Consider the following 20,831-nt stretch of genomic DNA (forward strand, 5'->3'; position numbering starts at 1 on the left):
TTAAAGATCATCCTTTAATCTGGTATTTCTTGCTCATCCAAGGTAATCAACTCATATCCTGACATCTTCATAGGTCCTTCTCCTACATGCCTTCTGTGCCACCTTCACTTTCCCATTGTGTACAGCCTTGCATGCAGGTTTCCAAGATACCCCTACAGCCACTGGGCTGTGTATTTGTATTCTGTTCATCCCTGTAATATTTGACTAACTTTATCTCTGCAATTATTTTTCTTTTGACAGTATTGATGTTTGAACTCAGGGCTTTGCGCTTCAGGGAAGGTGCTCTACCATTTGAGCCACAGCCCAGATCTTTTGGCTTTTGTTTTTCAGATAAGAGTCTCAGCCTTTTGCCTTTGTTTAGCCTTGGATTTAGATCTTCCTACCTCCCGTGTAGTTGGAATTACAGGTGTACATCACCATACCCAATTGACTTATTTTTTCTTTGTTAGCCCATATTGGTCTGAGTCTTGCTAAGTAGCCTAGGCAGCCTCACAGTTTTGTTTCTTCTGTCTCTACCTCCTAAGTTCTGGGATTGTAGCATGTACCACTATGCTCAATTTTTATTTTCCTCCCTTACACATACTCTGTCACTGACCTACATATCAGGCTGAGATTGACTAAATATTTTATAAATTTAAAAGTTTAAAATTTCAAGTAGACTCTCCCTCTCCCCTTCAACTGTTTATTATCTTTTATTTTTTACAGTACTGGGGTTTGATTTTGATCTTGTACTTCCTAGACAGACACTCTATATCATTTGAGCCATTGAGCCCTAGCCCCAGTTTATTGGTTTTGACAGAAAACTTATGATTTCCAAGAAGTAATATTTTCTCTATTTGAAATTTACTTCTGTACTTTTCAGATTGAGTTGTTCAGAGAGTTATGGTGAACATCAGCCCGGTGCTAGGTTTTAATGCTGTTATAAATATTTTCTCTACTTAAAATTTTCTTCTGTACTTTTCAGATTGAGTCATTCATAGTGTTATGGTGAACATCAGCCCAGTGCTAGGTTTAAATGCTGTTATAAAATTTATGCTGGTGCCTATTCTTCTTACTGAATTCTAGGTGGAATGCTATAGTGGCGTGCTAGCCTGTCTTTCGCACGGGAGAAATCAGTATAAATCAGCTTTAGCCAAAACAGGACTTCAGAAGAGGCATAGGGACTCTCTTTGATGTGGTCTTGCTTCTGCAGTCCACCTTTCATGGTAGTCTGGAGTTCCATCCATTTCCCTGCAAGTGACACAATTGCATTCTTATTTATGGTGGAATAACCCTTTGAACTCAGATCCTTATACTTACTGAGAAGATAGTCTGCCACTTGAGTCATGCTCTCAGCTCCTTTTCTCCTTTGCTTGCCTTCCTCTCCCTATTCCCCCCCCCCCCCCATTTTTGCTGGTCCTGAGATTTGGGTGCTGATCCCTAAGCTCCCCTTCCCCCCTCAAGGCTAGCACCCAACCTCTTGAGCGCTGTGGCTCAAGTGGTAGGGTGCTAGACTTGAGCAAAAAAAAAGCTTAGGTACAGTTCCCAGGCGCTGAGGTCAAGCCCCAGGACTGGCCTCCCTCCCCCCCCCCCAAAAAAAAAAAAAAAGAAAAGAAAAGAGGTAGGCTATCTTGAGCAAAAGAAGCTCAGGGCCCTGACTGAGTTCAAGGCCCAGAAACAACACCAAAAAAAGAAAGAAAAAGAAAAGTGAGCTATAGTGGCCAAACACTTCTCATAGATATTATATTTATAACATTTCTCTTCTGTACAAGTTTTCTGATGTTTAATTGGAGATGAACCATGGCTAAAAGCTTCCCGTACACGTTACATTTGGAAGGTCTCTCTCTGTTCTGCTAAACTAGTCCTCTGTATCAGTATAACCACAGGATTTCTTTCCTGTATTATGTTACTGATGCTGTATAAGTGAAAGATTCTGCCTGAAGCTTTCCCACAGTCAATGTAAGATCTTTCCTATTGTGAATCTTTTTTTTTTGTCAGCCCTGGGGCTCGAACTCAGGGCCTGGACACTATCCCTGAGCTTCTTTTGCTCAAGGCTAGCACTCTACTACTTGAGCCACAGCACTACTTCTGGCCTTTTCTGTTTATGTGGTACTGAGAAATGGAACCCAGGGCTTCATGCATGCTAGACAAGCATTCTACCACTAAGCCACATTCCCAGCCTCCCAGTGTGAATCTTATGAAGATGAGCTAGGACTAGACAGTCACTGAAGGCCTTTTTACATTCCACACATTCACAGGGTTGTTCTCCAGTGTGGATCCTCTGATGTGGACCAAAGTGTACAAATTGGATGAAAACCTTACTACATGGTTACACTGGTATTTACTGCACTCATAAGGTTTTTCTTTAGTGTATACGTTTAGTATATTTAGTGTTGTTGAACAAGATGAGCATTCTGACTGATGGTCTTCCCTCACTCAGCATGTTCAAAGCAGTTCTCTGATATTAAGCAAGGTAGATATGTTAGCTGAAAACCTTCCCACATTAAATATATTCATAGGATTTCTCTCCAGTAAGAATCCTTTGGTATGAAGAGTAAGGGTTGATATTTTGCTGAATGTTTTCTCACACTCCTTACTTTTTTTTTTTTTTGGAACTCAGGGCCTGGGCAATGTCCCTGAGTTTTTTTTGCTCAAGGCTAGTGTTCTACCATTTGAGCAACAGCACCACTTCCCGTTTTCCTGGTGGTTAATTGCAGATAAGAGTTTTAGGGACTTTCCAGCTCAGGCTGGTTTTGAACCTTGATCCTTAGATCTCAGCCTTGGTGCCTGGCATATTCATTACATTTTAGAAGTTACTTTTCTCCATAGTCTTGCGGGTGTGTGTGTGTGTGTGTGTGTGTGTGTGTGTGTGTGTGTGTTTTAAATGATATTTTTATTTTTATTTTTTTGTTGTGTCAGTCCTAGAGGTTCAACTTGGGACCTGGGAACTGTCCCTGAGCTTTTGTGCTCAAAGCTAGCATTCTACCACTTGAACCACAGTGCCACTTCTGGCTTTTCCTGAATAGTTTATTGGAGATTAGAGTCTTATGGACTTCCTTTCTTGGTATTGCCTTAAATCATGGTTCTCAGATCTCAGTTTTCTAAGTAGCTAGGATTACAGGCATGAGCCACCAGTGTTTTCTTGTTTTTTTTTTTTTTTTTTGTGTGTGTGTGTGTGCCAGTCCTGGGCCTTGAGCTCAGGGCCTGAGCACTGTCCCTGGCTTCTCATTGCTCCAGGCTAACACTCTGCCACTTGAGCCACAGCGCCACTTCTGGCCGTTTTCTATATATATGGTGCTGGGGAATCGAACCCAGGGCTTCATGTATATGAGGCAAGCACTCTTGCCACTAGGTCATATTCCCAGCCCCTGGGCTGTGTTTTCTTATCTGTATCAAATTATGTTTTCTCTTCCATGAGAAATATGTCTTATATAAGATAATGTATTCAGATGAAAATGTGTATTAGATTTGATAGAAAGGTTTTTGTTTTTTTTCCTCTCAAGTGTATCTATGTGGCTGTCTCTTGCCTAAAATATGTTTTCTGACTAAATGGCATTTTCTCAAACAAGTCTTCACATTTCTAAGTTTCTTCCAGTGTGGAACATTCAAGGTCATAGATTGTAAGTTCTACTGATAATGCCTAGATTGATTTTTTTTTCCTCATAAATGTCCTGGTTTAGAGATAATTACTTAGTCACCCACATATATGCCATGTCTGAGAACAGGCCTCTTGACATCTTTCCTTTTAAACCACCCAGGGCTCTGTTAGAGAGAGAGAGAGAGAGAGAGAGAGAGAGAGAGAGAGAGAGAGAGAGAGAGAGAGAGAGAGAGAGATTGTGTGTGTGTGTGTGTGTGTGTGTGTGTTGGTCCTAGGACTTGAATTTACAGCCTGTGTGCTTTCCCTGAGCATTCTGTCTCTTAAGCCACAGCTCCACTTGTGGCTTTTTGGTAGTTAATTGGAGATAAGAGTCATGAACTTTTCTGCCTTGGCTGGCTTTGAACTGTGATCCTACTCTTAGGCTCCTGGGTACATAGAATTACAGGCATGAGCCCTTGGTACCTGGCTGATTGTCTTGTGCAACAAGGAGATCCCATCATCTCCTTTAGAAATACAAAGACCTACTGAAACCAGCTTGCTACAGTTCTAACCTCACTTTCCTTTACAAACTCCTCTAAGCAAGATTTAGCCACTCCCACTGGTCTTGGGAGAATTTTACAGCCACATCCATGAAAGTCAGGAAACTTGGAGACGTGGCTTTAATCAGTTCTATTCTTGTCAACTCTACTTCTTGAATCTTCATTAGGAGAAGGACTTTAACTAAGAAAACAGAGCTGAGGCAATTGTTGAAGGCATTGCTTACAGTCTAGAGAAGTCTAGTCAGTCTAGAGACAGACTTGAGTCATCCTGTCCTGGACCTTAGTCCTGGCTCTTCCACTCACTAATGACAACATGTCCGCTCCATGCTTTAATGTCCTCATCTGTACTGAGTCCTGTGGTCTCTGCTTGTGGGGATGAGTCTTCATCTTTGCTTCCTCCAAGTAGGGAGATTAAGAATTGCCTCACCCAGGCACCTGCCTGGATTCTATTTTTTTTTTTTTCCCCCAGTCCTGGGGCTTGGACTCAGGGCCTGAGCACTGTCCCTGGCTTTTTTTTTTTTTTTCTCAAGGCTAGCACTCTGCCACTTGAGCCACAGCGCCACTTCTGGACTTTTTCTGTATATGTGGTGCTGGGGAATTGAACCCAGGGCATGTATACAAGCCAAGCACTCTTGCCACTAGGCCATATTCCCAGCCCCTCTCGTGGCCTTAATTAAGCTCCTCAGACTGGCTTTGAACTGCGATCCTCAGATCTCAGCCTCCTGAGTATATTATAGATGTGAGCCACTGACTCCCAGAATGTCATTAGTGGAAAAAAAAACCAAGTACAAAAGGTGGGGCTTTGCTGGTTCTTAGAAAGAGTTTGCTTTTATTCAAGATGGGAAGTGATGGGGCTGGGAATATGGCCTAGTGGCTAGAGTGCTTGCCTCGTATACATGAAGCCCTGGGGTCAATTCCTCAGCACCACATATATAGAAAACAGCCAGAAGTGGCGCTGTGGCTCAAGTGGTAGAGTGCTAGCCTTGAGCAAAAAGAAGCCAGGGATAGTGCTCTGGCCCTGAGTTCAAGGCCCAGGACTGGCCAAAAAAACCCAACCAACCAACCAATAAATAAATAAACAAAAAGAAGGAAACAACAGCAAGATGGGAAGTGATGACAGTGTTTTAATCAGAGGAATGGTTCAGAATCTGAGAGATTTTAATGGATTGCTATAGCTGCTGTGTTGAGTTTGAAGGTATATAGGGAGCCGAGAATATGTGAAAGGCATGGGACCAAGGGGCAGTGATGGTAAGAAGCAGTGGGTGCTGGTGTGCACAGCTGTTGAGAAGCAGTGGGTGCCGATGTGCACAGCTGCTTTGGAGATGCAGTGGTTGCTGGTGTGCACAGCTTGTAAGAAGCAGTATCTGCCAGTGTGCACAGCTGGTTTGCTGGGGTTGTCAAGAAGATTCTGAAAGAATTAAGGGTTTGCTTGTGAATTTATCCAGAATTTCTTTAAAGTTCCTTGCTAATGCATAGTGATCTACATCATGAACCATTACATAATAATTATATGCTGTGAGTGGAAGGACTGTTTTTGATATTTGTTATATGTTTGTCTTGCTGCTACAGTAGTGCTGCTGCAGGGTCTTTTCAAATGTATACCAAGTGGAGATGCTGGGTTATGGCCAATGTGCACACTTAGGGCTGGGAATATGGTCTGGTGGCAGAGTGCTTGCCTTGTGTACATGGAGCCCTGGGTCCAATGCCTCAGCACCACATATATAGAAAAGGCCGGAAGTGGCGCTATGGCTCAAGTGGTAGAGTGCTAGCCTTGGGCAGAAAGAAGCTCAGGGACAGTGCTCAGGACCTGAGTTCAAGCCCCAGGACTGGCAAAACAAAAAAAGAAGAAAAGAATGTGCACACTTAAAAATGATGTAGAATATACCATTTAAAGCATATTCACATCGTGCAGCCATCACCACCAACCCTTCCCTCTTCCACCTTCCCCCTTCCTTCCCCTCTCTCCCTTCCCCCTCCCCTCCACTCCCTCCCTCCCTCCCTCCTTGCCTTGCCTTTCCTTCCTTCCTTCCTTCCTTCCTTCCTTCCTTCCTTCCTTCCTTCCTTCCTTCCTTCCTTCCTTCCTTCCGTCTGTCATGGGGCTTGAACTTTGGGTTGGGAAACTGTCTTGCACTCTTTTGCTCAAGGCTAGCACTCTGCCACTTTGAGCCACAGCACCACTTACAGTTTTTGAGTGGTAAATTGGAGGTAAGAGTGTCATGGGGACTTTTCTCCAGGGGCTGGCTTTGAACTGCCATTCTCATATTTCAGCCTCCTGAGTAACTAGTATTATAGGTGTGAGCCACCAGCACCACCAACCATTTCTATAAAGATTTCATCTTTCTATCTGTCCCCATTAATCACTTACTGGCCCTTTGAAATTACCATTCTGTTTTTTGTCTCTGTGAATTTGGCTCCTCTAATGGATTTAATTTAAATGAATTTATAGTATTTGTCCATGTTGTAGCATTTTACAAACTTCCTTCCTTTTTTAAGAAGAACTATTCCATTTTATGAATTTATCATATTTGGTGGTTCATTTGTCTGTAGATGATTACTTCTATTTTGACTATTCGGAATACGGCTGCTTTGAACATCAGTATAAAAAATTTCTTCCTGGTCTGTTTTGGATCATATACTAATTTTCTTTTTTTCAATTCCTTCCACTGTGCCATCCACTCTAGTACTGTCAACCCATGGGCACAGAATCCAGGCAGTCCTATGGGTCACTAAAGGTCCAGTGGGTTGGTTGGTAATACTATTTTTTTCTTTTTTCTTTTTGTGCTGGTCCTGGGGCTTGAACTCAGGGTCTGGATGTCATCCCTATATTTTCTTGCTCAAGGCTAGTGGCTCTACCACTGAGCCACAATTCCACTTCTGGCTTTTTCATGAATAATTGGAGATAAGAGTCTGACAGACTGGCTAGCCTAGAACCACAGCCCTCAGATCTTAGCCTCTTGAGTAGCTAGGATTACAGGTTTGAGCCATGGGTGCTAGGTATTCTATTTTTATTGTTGTGAGGATTTGCTATACTATTTTCCTTAATAATGGTACAAATTTTCCATTCCTACCAAAGGTACCTGAGAGTTTAATTTCCCCACCAAAACATCTATAGTTGTCCTGGATGGGTGTGTTGCATTGTGCTCAGGGCTGAGTGGGTTCGTTGTACTGTTGTTGTATTATGCTCACATAGACTAGTTTTCCTTTAGTCTGGGTCATCCTGACTTCTCCATTTGGACGACAAGCTGTATTTCCTGGCTCTCCTTAAATTCTGGAGCTTTAAAAATTATTCTCTTTTTCTAAAATATGAATGGAGTGCAGTTTACTAAAAATTCACAAGAAATTACTGATTCTATTGAAGTGCCAAGTAGAGCTAATTAATGAGAAGGCTGGTTTGGAAGAATTTGGGAATGGTAGAAAATGAGACTCATGAAAAACACCAGCTTATATTTTCTCAAGGTGTCAGGATATCGTCAGAGAAGAAACCCAATTTAGCACTTGGAAAGAAAAATAGAATATGCCTTTCATTATTTCTAGTGTTATATATACTTGTATATACATTTATACACACATACATAGCTAAATAAAATGATTATTTTCCCAATCAACCTTTTCTTTCGAGTTTAGACAGTTTTTCTTAAAATCGTAAGAAGTTAGAGAATACTTCTTTGGACAGAACTATTTTTCGTGTATGGGGATTGACTTTTTGTCTTGCATGTTGACCTGCAGTATAACATTAACGTGTAGTATAGGGAGCAATGAGTGAATCCCAGACATTGTCTAGTTTTGGGTCCAAGCCTCAATATATTGTGTCCTCCTTTGTGAGGCACAAGGGACCAATAGTGGAGTCTGGACTGATTTTAGGGGTTCAAGAGAGCTGATTGATGAGGGAATAAGGCAAACTGGCAGGGCAAAGGTGCCTAATCAGAAAAAAAAAATGGGGCATGGTATGTATAGAGGCATGGAGTGCTTAAGAAAGATCAGAAATCTGAGGGTCCAAGATGGATATGCATAGAGGAGATTGACTTCACCATTGGAATTGGCAGGATCACCCCTTGGTTTAGCTACTTGGGGCTTTGGACTGTACCCTTTAGAGAACAGAGATCCAACAGCTTTTTAACATAGAAATTACAGGGTTTTAAAAGAGTTAAATAGAGTTGGGTGCCAGTGGCTCATTCCTTTAATCCTAACTAATCAAGAGGCTGAGATCTGAGGATTGAGGTTCAAAGCCAGCCTGGGAAGAAAAGTTCTTGAGACTTATTTTCAATTAGCTGGCAGAATTGGAGTTGTGACATAAGTGGTAGAGCACTAGTCTTGAGCTTAGGGACAGTCCCCTGGCCCTGATATAAGCCCCAGGATGGACACACACACACACACACACACAGGAAACAAATAAGTGGGTACAGGGGTGTGTACTTGTGTCCTAGCACTTGAACGATTGGAACAGGAGGAATGCTTGAATTCAGAAGTTGGGGACCAATGTAAGCAACATGATGGAATACCCTCTCAAAATAAATAAAAAGGAAATAAAAGGAAAATGGGGATGTTAGAAAGAAGAGACATTTAGTTATTGTATTCATTGGGAGAGTGGCAAAATGGGCTAGACTCCAGAGATTTTTTGGGGGAGGGGGGGCTTTTTGCTCAAGGCTAGCGCTGTGCCACTTGAGCCGTAGCGCCACTTCCGGCCATTTTCTATATATGTGGGTGCTGGGGAATTGAACCCAGGGCTTCATGAATATGAGGCAAGCACTCTCGCCACTAGGCTATACTCCCAGCCCCGTTAGGCAGGTTTTTATCACTTGAGCCAGGTCTCCAGCTAGACTTATTTTTGAGCAGATTAGTTTGGGGTATGAATAGAAAGAAGAGGTTTGTTTCTGTTGGCACATAGGCAGTACTAAAAATATTTACTTTCTAGTTGTACAGAGGGGTTTCAGTTCCACAAGTCAGGTTATGAGTAATATATTGAGTAAAAATAGCTGATCTCAGGCTGGGAATATGGCCTAGTGGTAAAGTTCTTCCCTTGTGTACATGAAGCCCTGGGTTCGATTCCTCAGCACCACATATATAGAAAGAGCCAGATGTGGTGCTGTGGCTCAAGTGGTAGAGTGCTAGCCTTGAGCAAAAAGAAGTCAGGTACAGTGCTCAGGCCCTGAGTTCAAGCCCCAGGACTGGCAAAACACAAAACAAGCAAAAAAAAAAAAAATAGCTGATCTCTGTTGAGAGCTATGTGCCACCCCAAACTCTTAAGCATTCTGCAGTTTTTCTCTTACGTCTGATAGGCATTGATATTGGGTAGGTAAAGGAGGGCAGAATTATAGTTGCTATGTAATATCCTACTCTGTGGCCCAGTGGCTGAAGCAATGTAATCATTAGACAGGCATGGGGTGGTAGTTTTGGTGGCGGTGGTGGTAGTAGTGGTGGTAGTAGTAGTGGTAGTGATAGTGATAGTGATGGCGATGGTATGGTGGTAGTAGTATTGTTGGTGTGTGTTTGTACTGTTGACTGGAGCACTTGCAGCATCTCATGGGACTCAGGCTTTACACATGTGGTGGGCAGGCAGCACTAAATGAGCCACCAATGCCATGGTTCAGCTAGAGGTGTCATAAAGCCACTCTCTGAGTCTCAGCAGTTATAAGGTCCTCTTGGTTTAAAGAGGAGGGAACATAGACCCCACTTTAGGTGGAGGAGTACCAACATCACATTGGTAGGGGAAACATGGTGGGATATATCTTAGTCCCTCTTGGAAAAATGTACTGGCTGCAAGCCCAAGGTAAAGGCAGCAAGGATAGAAAGCCTTGATGTCTTTCTTTGCATAGAGGCCCAGTTAAGGGTTAAACAGCAGATGGAAAGGGACTCTGTTCTGATATTTTGAAATCTCTTAACTCTGATTTCCGGGGCTACTTTGGATATTAATTGTATCTTCCAAATTTAGGAACAAACTTTTTTTTTTCTGCCAAGGGGGGTAGAAAAGACAAAAGAGAGAATCTCAGATATTGAAAGGATTCATTCTTTTTCTCTCCGCCCGCTTTGGTAATTAGCTTGTAAAGCTGGTATGTGAAAATGCTTGAGATTAGGGGTAAGCAGATATTTGTCTACATCTCTAAGGCTGCTGGGCTGAAAATCCCTCTTTTGAGAACTATTTGTATCTCATTCTTTCTTGTTCCCAAGGAGGAAGTTGCCTCTTCTAGCTTTCCTAAAGCAGACAGGAGCCAATACCAGAATTTGGTGGTTTTCTTTTATAGATTATAACCCAGATTCTACCCTCAGGTAGGGAGGGATGCTTTCTGGTTAAAGGAACCTTAGCTGGCCATGCAGTATGTGTGGGGAAAAGACTATTATTGTGAAAAGCTGAGGTCAGGCTTAACTGTAAAATCCTGAGGACAAGTTTAAAGAGTTTGGAAGGTTTCCTTTCTTTATATCTGCACTTGCTACCCTGGGGACATCCTTACAAGGTAATTAGTGAAAGCTAATGGCAGGATAGAAATAATTTGAGGCCCAAGTGCAAAACTGTAAGTTCCATTCAGGAATGATTTCTTCATTTGACCCTTCTTCCCTCTGTCCCTCAAATATGAGTTATTCAACCATGTTCTCTTGCTCTCCTAGTGAGTAATTTTACTTCTTATTTTTTTTGAACTGTCCTTGACTTCTCAAACTTAGGACATTTGCAGCAGTTAATAGTTGGCTTCCTCTGTATTTATACTAGCCTTCTCTTCAGTAGTAAATGTGGAAGTGATTTATGGGTGCTTTCTGGATAGAAGGAAGGGAATCATCTCTGAGATGGCATGGCTTCTAGAGATGGAGGGCCCAGCTTGCTAGGTCCTAGGACTCAAAGAGGGATTGTGGCAGTGGCTTTTTTCCTTCCTTCCTTCCTTCCTTCCTTCCTTCCTTCCTTCCTTCCTTCCTTCCTTCCTTCCTTCCTTCCTCCCTCCCTCCCTCCCTCCCTCCCTCCCTCCCTCCCTCCCTCCCTCCCTCCTTCCTCTTTCCTCCTCTCCCTCCCTCCCTCCCTCCCTCCCTCCCTCCCTCCCTCCCTCCCTCCCTCCCTCCCTCCCTCCCTCCCTCTCTTCCTTTCTTTTTTGGTCCTTTGTAGGTCTTGAGCTCAGGGCCTGGGTACTGAGCTTTCCTTTTTTTTTTTTTTTTTTTTTTTGCCTGGGCACTGTCTTTGAGCTTCCTTGAGAAGACTAGCACTCTCCCACTTGAGCCACAGTGCCCCTTCTGGCCTTTTCTGTTTATGTGGTCCTGAGGAATTGGATCCAGGGCTTCATGCATGCTAGGCATACTCTACAACTAAGCTACATTCCCAGTCCAGTGGCAGTGGCTTTGTCCAGGCTTGTCTGTGCAGTCCTTCAGGGCCTTGATACTATCTCTGAGCTTTTTTGTCCCAGGCTAGTGCTTTACCATTTGAGTCACAGCTCTACTTTTTGATGGTTAATTGGAGATGAGTCTTATGGACTTTCCTGCCTGGGCTGGCTTTGAACTGAGATTCTTAGACTTAGATCTCAGCCTTTTGAATAGCTAGGATTGTATGCATGAGCCATTGGTTCCCGTCTTCCCTTCCCCTGACCCCCTCTTTTTTGTGGGCAGCACTCAAGGCTCAACTCTTACTTGGCTTTTTCATTCATGACTTGTACTTTACCATTTGAGCCACACCTTTAACCTAGATTTTTTGCTAATTATTTGGAGATAGAATCTCTTGGACTTTTCTGTCTAGGATGACTTCAAACCATGACGCACAGATCTCAGCCTCCTGAGTAGCTAGGATTATAGACGTGAGCCACAAGTGTCTGGCTCAAGTTCTTCCACTTTCTGGAAAGCCCTACCTAGCTACAGCACCAGACACCAGAGTAGACCTTGGACTTGGCTTTGTGAAATGTAGAATTTGTGACCTATGCAACCAAGTTGGTCCCTGTGGGCTATAGAGCAGCCACTCCTAGTGCATGTGTCATGCTTGTCTGGAGGGGCCTCCTCCTACCTGCTTTTTGAAATAGGCTAGACTAGTTGACCCCTCACACAACTGTGAAGACTTTTTGGAAGCAGTTTAAATTTCTGGTAACTAATGATTTTACTTTTAGCTTTATATGTAAGGGTGTGTGTGTGTGTGTGTGTGTGTGTGTGTGTGTGTTTTAAATGTTATTGCTGAGATGTGCATTACTTTCTAGGTCATAGTGGTTACTTTGAGAGATGTTCCTTCCAAGTTGTTTGCGTAGTTGTGTCTCTGTTCACACAGAGCAAGACACAGCAGGCTTATAGTGAGGTTGAGGGCATTAATGAGCAGAAGAGCCCTGGAATGAAGTTACTTTTCTTCTCCCTCTGTGTTGTGGTTGATCCACATAGTTCCTCGGGAGGACTGTGTGGGGCTGGTTAGGCAGATGGCATGTCTTTTTCTGGCTTTACTTTAGTTTCCAGTAAGCTGTAAAGACTTGTAGAGACAGACCCCCTCCTCTCTCCTCCCTCCCCTCAGTTTTTGGTCTGAGACTGGTACTTGAACTTAGTTACCTGGCACTTTTGTTAATTGGCTAGCACTCTACCAACTGAGCCACATCTCCAAACCCTGACAGATCACTTAATGAATGCTGAGAACTATTACTGCTGTTATATTATTAATTTGCTGACAAAACATGGATTCAGTTTGTCTTAATATGCTATACAAAGTTTAGGCTTTTACTAGGTGAAGAAATAAAGTGGCTGCTTTTGAGCTTATGCTTGTAGATTTGTTATTAAATGTTATGAACTATCTGATAATCATGCCTTCTTGGAGCCGTTAACTGGGCATTTTTCAAAAAGACCACAGTGTGCTGCCTTCAGGGAACAGCAGGATCACACATCACCATTTCAGTGAGTGAGCAATTCTCTAGGACAGCTAATAAGTTTTTTTGATAAATGCCCAAGAGCTGTATTGATGGGTCATAGGGCCAGGTCCCCAGTAATTTCTGTGCTGCTGAATCAAAAAGTTCTATGACCTTGTTCTGTTTTGCTTCTAAGCAGCCTTTGGGATAGCATAGTTTCTAACTTTCCCCTTACTCACTAGCCCTCTTGGTTTCCTTTTTTAGGTCATACACCTCTAAGTATGAGTATTTCCCAGGGATTAATTCTGGGCCATCTTCTCTGTCTCTTCTTTGAAGATGTGAGCATTATGTAATCTCTATAATGATTCTTTATTATATCTCCTGAGTTGCAGTGTTGTTTATTCCTACACCTACCTAATATTTTGTTTGTTCTCCAGCTATCTCACCAATGAACTTGATTCTCAATCCCTATCCGAAACTTCTTTTCTCTCTGGACTTCATCACCTTCCATTCCTCACTAGGTACTGTTCTCTGGTGGATTACTGGACAGGTATTAGGTGGTGAGGTTTGTCACTGATTTTAGACAAGTCTGTTTCTTATGTACCCAGTTGTTGACTTTTTAATTTTTTTCCTAGCAGGCATTTCCGGCCAAGGGGGAGACTAAGCAAGAGTGTTGCATGAAAACAGAGCTGCTAAGAGAAGGTAAGGGTCAGTTTACTTAGACAAGAAAGGTAACTTTTCTATGCCTACTTTTTGTTATCTGTCACAGGCTTTTGACTTTCCCTAGGCTCTACTTAGGGTTATAGTATAATTTCTAACCATTTGCATTCCTAAACAGATAGACATGCGTATACATACACACTTACACAAAACATCTGCTAGAGAAGGGAAAAAAATTGAGTATGAAAAGCAAAACCCTGCATATCTTAATCTTAAAGTACTCCTTCAAAAATAAAAAAAATGAGTGATTATATGAATGTTTATAGAATCTTTACTTACATCACTGAAAACTGGAACCTACTCAAGCCTTGTCTGATAACATACTAGATAAATTGAAATACATGTACCTGGTGGGATGGTAGACAAATAGCATGGTTCATACAATGACATGGATGATATTTTTTCATGTGTTTTGGTCCTGGGTCTTGAACTCAGGGTGTGGGCACTGACCCTGAGCTTTTCTGCTTAAGGCTAGAGCTCTGCCACTTCAGCCTCAGGTCTACTTCTGGCTTTTTGGTGGTTAATTGGAGCTAAGAGTCTCATGGACCTTCCTGTCCAGGCTGGCTTCAAACAGTGATCCTCAGATCTCAGCCTCCTGAGTAGCCAGGATTACAGGTGTGAGCCAGCAACGCCCATGACATTTTAGGTGTGCCTTTGGCAAGAAAAGAAAGCCAGACTCCAAAGGCCACATACTGTTTGACTCCTTTCATTCATATGTCATTCTGGAGAAAGTGAACTAGAGGCCAGAGGGAGGGATGTTGAAAAGGGATATCTATAGAGGTACAATATAAGGAGAGACTGAAGAGCTATTTTGTAAGAGGTTGGGGGGAATGCCTGACATTGCATGATTCAGGCATATTTTAAGACGTGCCTTCAGAGCATATACCAAGTGTCTATACTCTGTGTCCATGTGGCCACCATATGTGGGAGCTAGTCAGGAGACTTTGGAGGTCTGTATTTCTGACAACCCTTCAAGGCATGTGGCTATAGGAGTAGTTCAGACTCTGGACCTGTGGAAGGCTCCGAATCAGGTCTTTCACTAGACAGGCTATGGCAATTGTCTACATTGTGCCCTTACCCAGAGCAGTCTCTGTGTAAGCCTGTTTGGACCTCAGCTAGCACACTAGTTCCTTGACTTCTTGCTCCTGATGCACAATGTTGACCATGCTCCCTCTGTTGCCAGCTCTGAGCCTGGCAACTGTTTTGTTCCCTTGGCTTTTACCATTTCCATTTACCATTCCCCTTTACCTGGGTACCCCTCTTGAAGCCTTTTTGGTAGAAGTTGTACGTATGATATAAGGTGCCAGAGGTATGTACGAGATTGTCTTTATAACCTCTCACTCTACCTGGTGCCTTTTCCTTCCTCACTTATGACCTCTGAACCAAGACTGGAATCCTTAGGAGTCCCAGGCTCCTTTCACAGTGGCTGCACTGTCCTGTATTTCTACCAGCAGTTTAAGTATCTGTTACTTGTTTTTACAGATTACAGTAACTCAGTGGATATGAGGTGATATCTCTTAGTGGTTTTGGTTTTCATTTGCCTGATGGCTAATGATGTTGAGCATCATTTTATGTGTTTATTCGCCACTTGTATGTCTCCTTTGGAAAAATGTCTACCTAATCCTCTTTTTAAATTGGATGATTGATTTTTATTGTTGAATTCTCAGAATTTGGTCTTTAAAAATGTAAGTGTAAGCTGCCTACTGGTGGCTCACGCCTGTAGTCCTGGCTACTCCCGGAGGTTGAGATCTGAGGATCATGGTTCAAAGCCAGCCCCTGGCAGGAAAGTCCATGAGACTCTTACCTTCAATTAACCACCAGAAAACTGTAAGTGGCGCTGTGGCTCAAGTGGTAGAGCACTAGCTTTAAGCTAAAGAACTCAGGGATAGCGCCCAGGCCCAGAGTTAAAGCCCCATGACCAATAAGAAAAAAAAAGTGTAAGTTACCAGGTATGGAACTTGCAGTATTTTCTCCCATTCTGTGCCTTCTCACCTGATTATTTTTGTTGGTCTTGGGGTTTGAACTCAGCACCTTGGGCACTGTCTTGAGCTTTTGTGCTCAAGGTTAGTGCTCTACTACTTTGAACCATAGCACTATTTCTGGCTTTTGTAGTTAATTGGAGATAAAAGTCTCACAGAGCATGCACCGCTGGTTCCCATCTATAATCTTGTCGACTCCGGAACCTGAGATCTGATGATCATGGTTCAGATCCAGCCTGAGCAGGAAAGTCTATGAGACTCTTTTTTTTTTTTTTTTGGCCAGTCCTGGGCCTTGGACTCAGGGCCTGAGCACTGTCCCTGGCTTCTTCCCGCTCAAGGCTAGCACTCCGCCACTTGAGCCACAGCGCCGCTTCTGGCCGTTTTCTGTATATGTGGTGCTGGGGAATCGAACCTAGGGCCTCGTGTATCCGAGGCAGGCACTCTTGCCACTAGGCTATATCCCCAGCCCCTATGAGACTCTTATCTCCAATTAATTACCAGAAAACTGGAAGTAAAGCTGTGGCTCAAAGTGGTAGAGCACTAGCTTCAAGCAAAAGCTCTTATGGACCGAGCCCAGGCCCTGAGTTCAAGACCTATGACCCACAAAAAGAAAAAAAAGTCATGAATTTTCTTACCCTGGCTGCCTTCAAACCCCTATATTCAGATCTCAGCCTCCTGTGTAGCTAGGATTATAGGCTTGAGCCATCAATGCCTGGCCTGATTTTTGTATTCTCTCTCTCCTCTCCTCCTCTCTCCCCCTCCCTTCCTCCCCTACTTCCTGTCCTTGTCCCTGTCCCTCCCCCCACCCTCCTTCCTCTTTTTTTCTTGGTGGATGGAAACAGGTTTATTGAAAGCTGGGCCTAAAGAAGACAGTACACAGAGAACTTTTAAGAAGAAAAAGGAGGCTATGTTAAGACCTATTTTTTTTTCTTTTCTTTTTTTGGTATTGGGGATCGAACCCAGGATGTTGCACTTGCTAGGCAAGTGCTTTGTCACTGAGCTACATCCCATTCCCAAGACCTATTTTTTTGGTGCTGCCCTTTGAAGCACAAATGTCCATTTAAACATCAAAAATAATTTAATTTTGATGAATTCCAGTTATCTTTTTCACCTTTTGATTTTTTTTTAATGCTTTTGGTTTAGTACGTAAGAAACTATTAGTAAAAGGTCACAAAGATTTATGCCTGCATTTTCTTTGTATAGGTTTTTAAAAAATTATTTATTTATTTAGAGCTATCTACTGAGGTTTGAACTCAAGACCTTGAAGTTGCTCATTTACTTGCTGGGCTAGCTCTCTACCATTTGAACCACACTTCCAGCCCAACCTTTGCTGGTCATTTTGGAGATGACGTTTCATAAACTTTTCTGTCCAGGCTGGCTTCCAACATTGATCTTCTGAATTTCAGCCTCCTTAAATGGATAGGATTATAGGCATGAGCCACAGGCACCTGACTGAGAATAACAATTTTTGTTACAGGCTCATAGAGCATATGTTTAAAGTTATAAACACGCAGGGCTGGGAATGTGGTTCAAATGGTAGAGTACTACTAAACTTGAGCAAAATAAGCTCAGGGACAGTGCCCAGGCCCCGAGTTCAAGCTCCAGGACTGCCCCCCCCCCAAAAAAAGCTATAAACACATAGCTACCTCATACATAATCATAACTGTTCAGGAGGCTGAGATCTGAGGATCAGCCCTGGCTAGACTGGGCAGGAAAGTGTAAGTATCTTACTGATTGATTGATTTTCGGTTGTGGGCCTTGAACTCTGGGCCTGGGTGCTGTCCCTGAGCTCTTGAGCTCAAGGCTAGCACTCTACCACTTGAGCCACAGTGCCACTTCCATCTTTTTCTGTTTATGTGGTACTGAGGAGTCAAACCCAGGGCTTTATCATGCATGCTAAGCAAGCACTCTTAACACTAAACCACATTCCCAGCCCGCCCCCATGCCTTTGCCCTCAAGGCTAGTGCTCTACCACTTTGGACCACAGCTGTATATCAGGTTTTCTGGTGGTTAATTAGAGATAAAGAGTCTCACAGACTTACTTGCCTGGGTTGGCTTCAAACCATGATCCTTAGATTTCAGCCTTCTAAGTAGCTAGGATTGTAGGTGTGAGCCTGGTTTAAAATCTGGTTCTTATCTCCAGTTAACCACCAAAAAGACAGAAATGGGCTAAGGCATAGTGATAGAGTGTTAGCCTTGAGCAAAAACACTCAGGGAATAGTGCCCAGGCCCTTAGTTTAAGTCCCAGCACAGCTAGCTAGCCAGCCAGCAAATAAATAAATAAATAAATAAATAAATAAATAAATAAATAAATAAATAAATAAATAAATAAATAAATGTTATGAGCATGTTATAGAATATATCATCTTTATGGAAGTTCATGTAGTTTTATAAGAATTAACAAATTTCATACTTTTACTAACCAAGCCTTCGTTGTTTAATTTATACTCCAAGTCTGTGTCATCCATCTAAGTTGTCCTACTTGTACCCTGCCTCCCTGTCATCTTTGAGCTTTTAGTAATCTTTCAATTTCGATTTTGAAGCTGTCATGACAGTCTCATCTTTCATAATTAGGTCAACTAGTCTTTTTTTTTTTTTTCTTTTTGCCAGTCCTAGGGCTTGAACTCAGGGTCTAGGCACTGTCCCTGCTCTTTTACTCAAGGCTAGCACTCTACCACTTGAGCTACAGTGCCACTTCTGGCTGTTTTTCTTTATGTGGTACTAAGGACTCGAACCCAGGGCTTCATGCATGCTAGGCAAGCACTGTTTCGCTAAGCCACATTCCCAGTCCAGGTCAACTTGAGCAAAAGAGAGAGAGAGAGAGAGAGAGAGAGAGAGAGAGAGAGAGAGAGAGAGAGAGAGAGAGAGAGAGAGAGAGAGAGAATTTTTAACAATATCTTCAATAAGTTGATCTCCTTGTCTAATTTTCACTTTGGAGTGTCGGAGCAAGTCCTGCATTTTTCGAGTTCCCATGTGAGAAACTCAGTGGATTCTCTTAAGGATCCCCTTACCCAGCCCTTGTGGCAGGATAAGTTTCCCTTCACAAGTTTTCCACTAGTCATTGTTTCCTTCTCTGTCCAGGGGTTTTGTGGGCCATGGGAATTTTCTTTATCCACTCCAAGTCTTCTTGGGAATACTGGGGCACAGGAGGCAAAGCTCGTGGCCCTGGATCTACTAAAGTCTCTTCCCAGGAACTCTGACTTGTCTGGCTGATTTAGGCACAGGGATTTTCAGCACAGTCTCTTTATGTGCATCTGACAGCCAACGCTTGCCCTCTCTTAATATGAAGCCCAGATAGGTGACTTCAGGTTTACAAATTTGTGCCTTTTAACATTCTAATTTGTAAAAGCTTTTTCCTGACTGGCTGGGGAACTGATCTCTGATGACCTAAAAAAATTACCTTTGCAGGCCTTTAACAGATCTCAATAAGGACACAATCTCAGGTCTACAAGCTTTCTTTCCTAAACAGATGTATCAGCTTAAAATTCTCACTGCCAGTCAAAGCTTTAAGTAAATGCGGGGGGTGAGATTTTAATCTATCCTCTCATTTGACAAACTTACCCGTACTAACTACTATCACAGATGACTGGCAAGTTTCTGCCCAGTAGACAGACATGGGCATTGGAAAGGCATGCTTATGAACTATTCTTCTAGGACTTCCCAGCTTTGATTAACTTTTTTTTTTTTTTTTTTGGCCAGTCCTGGGCCTTGGACTCAGGGCCTGAGCACTGTCCCTGGCTTCCTTTTGCTCAAGGCTAGCACTCTGCCACTTGAGCCACAGCGCCACTTCTGGCCGTTTTCTGTATATGTGGTGCTGGGGAATTGAACCCAGGGCCTCATGTATATGAGGCAAGCTCTCTTGCCACTAGGCCATATCCCCAGCCCCTTTGATTAACTTTTGAAAGGCCAAACAGGAGTGACTCTAGGATCTGACACCATCTCTGCCATCCAAGCAGTGGCTTACTGCCTCTGGATGTTCTATCACTTTTGTCCCAGGAGGAGTGACTTTCCACTGGACTTGGACTCAGGGCCTGAGCGCTGTCCCCCAGCTCTCCAGCTCAAGACTAGCACCCAACCACTTTGAGCTCCACACAACTCCATTCCCAGCACTCTGCTGGCTGATTAGAGACAAGTCTCTCCCAGGGACCTTTCTTTGCCCCGGCTGGCTTCGAACCGCAGATTCAGATCAGTGAGTCTTATAAGGGGCCACTTTACTCAAATTAGAAGCAACAAGGTGGTCCACACAGAAGTAGTTTTTAAGCATGCTCTCTTACCTGGAACTTATTAAGGGTCAGTATTAGATCTTGACAAACTTGTAGGAATCACCTGTGCTTCTCTGTGGGCCTGCTGGAAATGGTTACAAAAAACCTACAAAGAAGCTGGAATGGCAATTAAACATTTTGGTAGCCATAATTCTCCTTTTCTCACTTTGCAATAATTATTTAGGACAATTTTACTTCCAAATTTCTTATCTAGAAATGTATTCTTGATTTCCAAAGCCTTTTTAACACTTAACACAACATTTTAGCTTTTATCTGCGTCGGAAAAACTGAAGCTCACAGGCATTCTGAAACTAGGTGCCGCCCTTTGCCTACAGGCTGCTTGTTTCAAAAGAGCTTTTTTTTTTTTCTTCAGTCCCAGTTACTGCATGGCATGAAGACCTTTGAATTTTTCCTTAATGCAAGAATTACAATTAGAAATACTTATTCATTCAGCTTTCCAATATATTAGTGAGAAACATTGGCCCATTTTGCCATTTCTTCCTACATACATAGAGTTAATGAGAGTTTACTTCTATCCCCATTAGTTTAGTATATATATATCCTTTTAAATCCAAATTTCTATCACTTAGCTCTTATTTTTTTAATTTTAATTAAAGAACCCTGAGAAATCCTTTAAAGCATTTGGTAATGCCCAAACTTGATGACCCTTTGACTTTAAACTTAAACTTAGTTTTGCATCATACTGCAGTCTTGAACATGTTCACACTCACACATGCACACACACATTTTCAAAAGATCTTAAAGTGCGCAGAATAAGCATTGGCCATACATTTTAAGACAAAAACCTTTAACAAATGATTTTAGCATTCTCCAGCCTCATTTTCCAGGGCTTGATAGTTTTAGTAAAACATTTTTAGTCTTAGTAAAACATTTTAGCACACCAAATAATTTTCTGCTTAAGAAGGCTGGGTGGGGGTCCTCCTAGAGTTCTTTTTTGTGGACACTCTCACTGA

General features: G+C 42.6%; 1 protein-coding gene across 13 annotated transcripts in view; it reads left to right on the forward strand.

Annotated features, from left to right (window-relative positions):
• Ehmt1 (euchromatic histone lysine methyltransferase 1) overlaps positions 1–20,831 on the forward strand; it is a 142,232-nt gene that overhangs the window by 21,809 nt on the left and 99,592 nt on the right. For 10 of the 13 annotated variants that reach the window (XM_048347100.1, XM_048347121.1, XM_048347129.1 and 7 more), the window contains one exon: positions 13,532–13,598. In XM_048347100.1, coding sequence (XP_048203057.1) covers positions 13,532–13,598 — 67 coding nt within the window. Of the gene's footprint in view, positions 1–6,808; positions 6,858–13,531; positions 13,599–20,831 lie in introns of those variants that run through there. The other 3 variants (XM_048347108.1, XM_048347137.1, XM_048347180.1) reach the window with 2 other exon arrangements.

Source organism: Perognathus longimembris, chromosome 1 (assembly GCF_023159225.1).
Source record: "Perognathus longimembris pacificus isolate PPM17 chromosome 1, ASM2315922v1, whole genome shotgun sequence".
Lineage (NCBI taxonomy): Eukaryota > Metazoa > Chordata > Mammalia > Rodentia > Heteromyidae > Perognathus > Perognathus longimembris.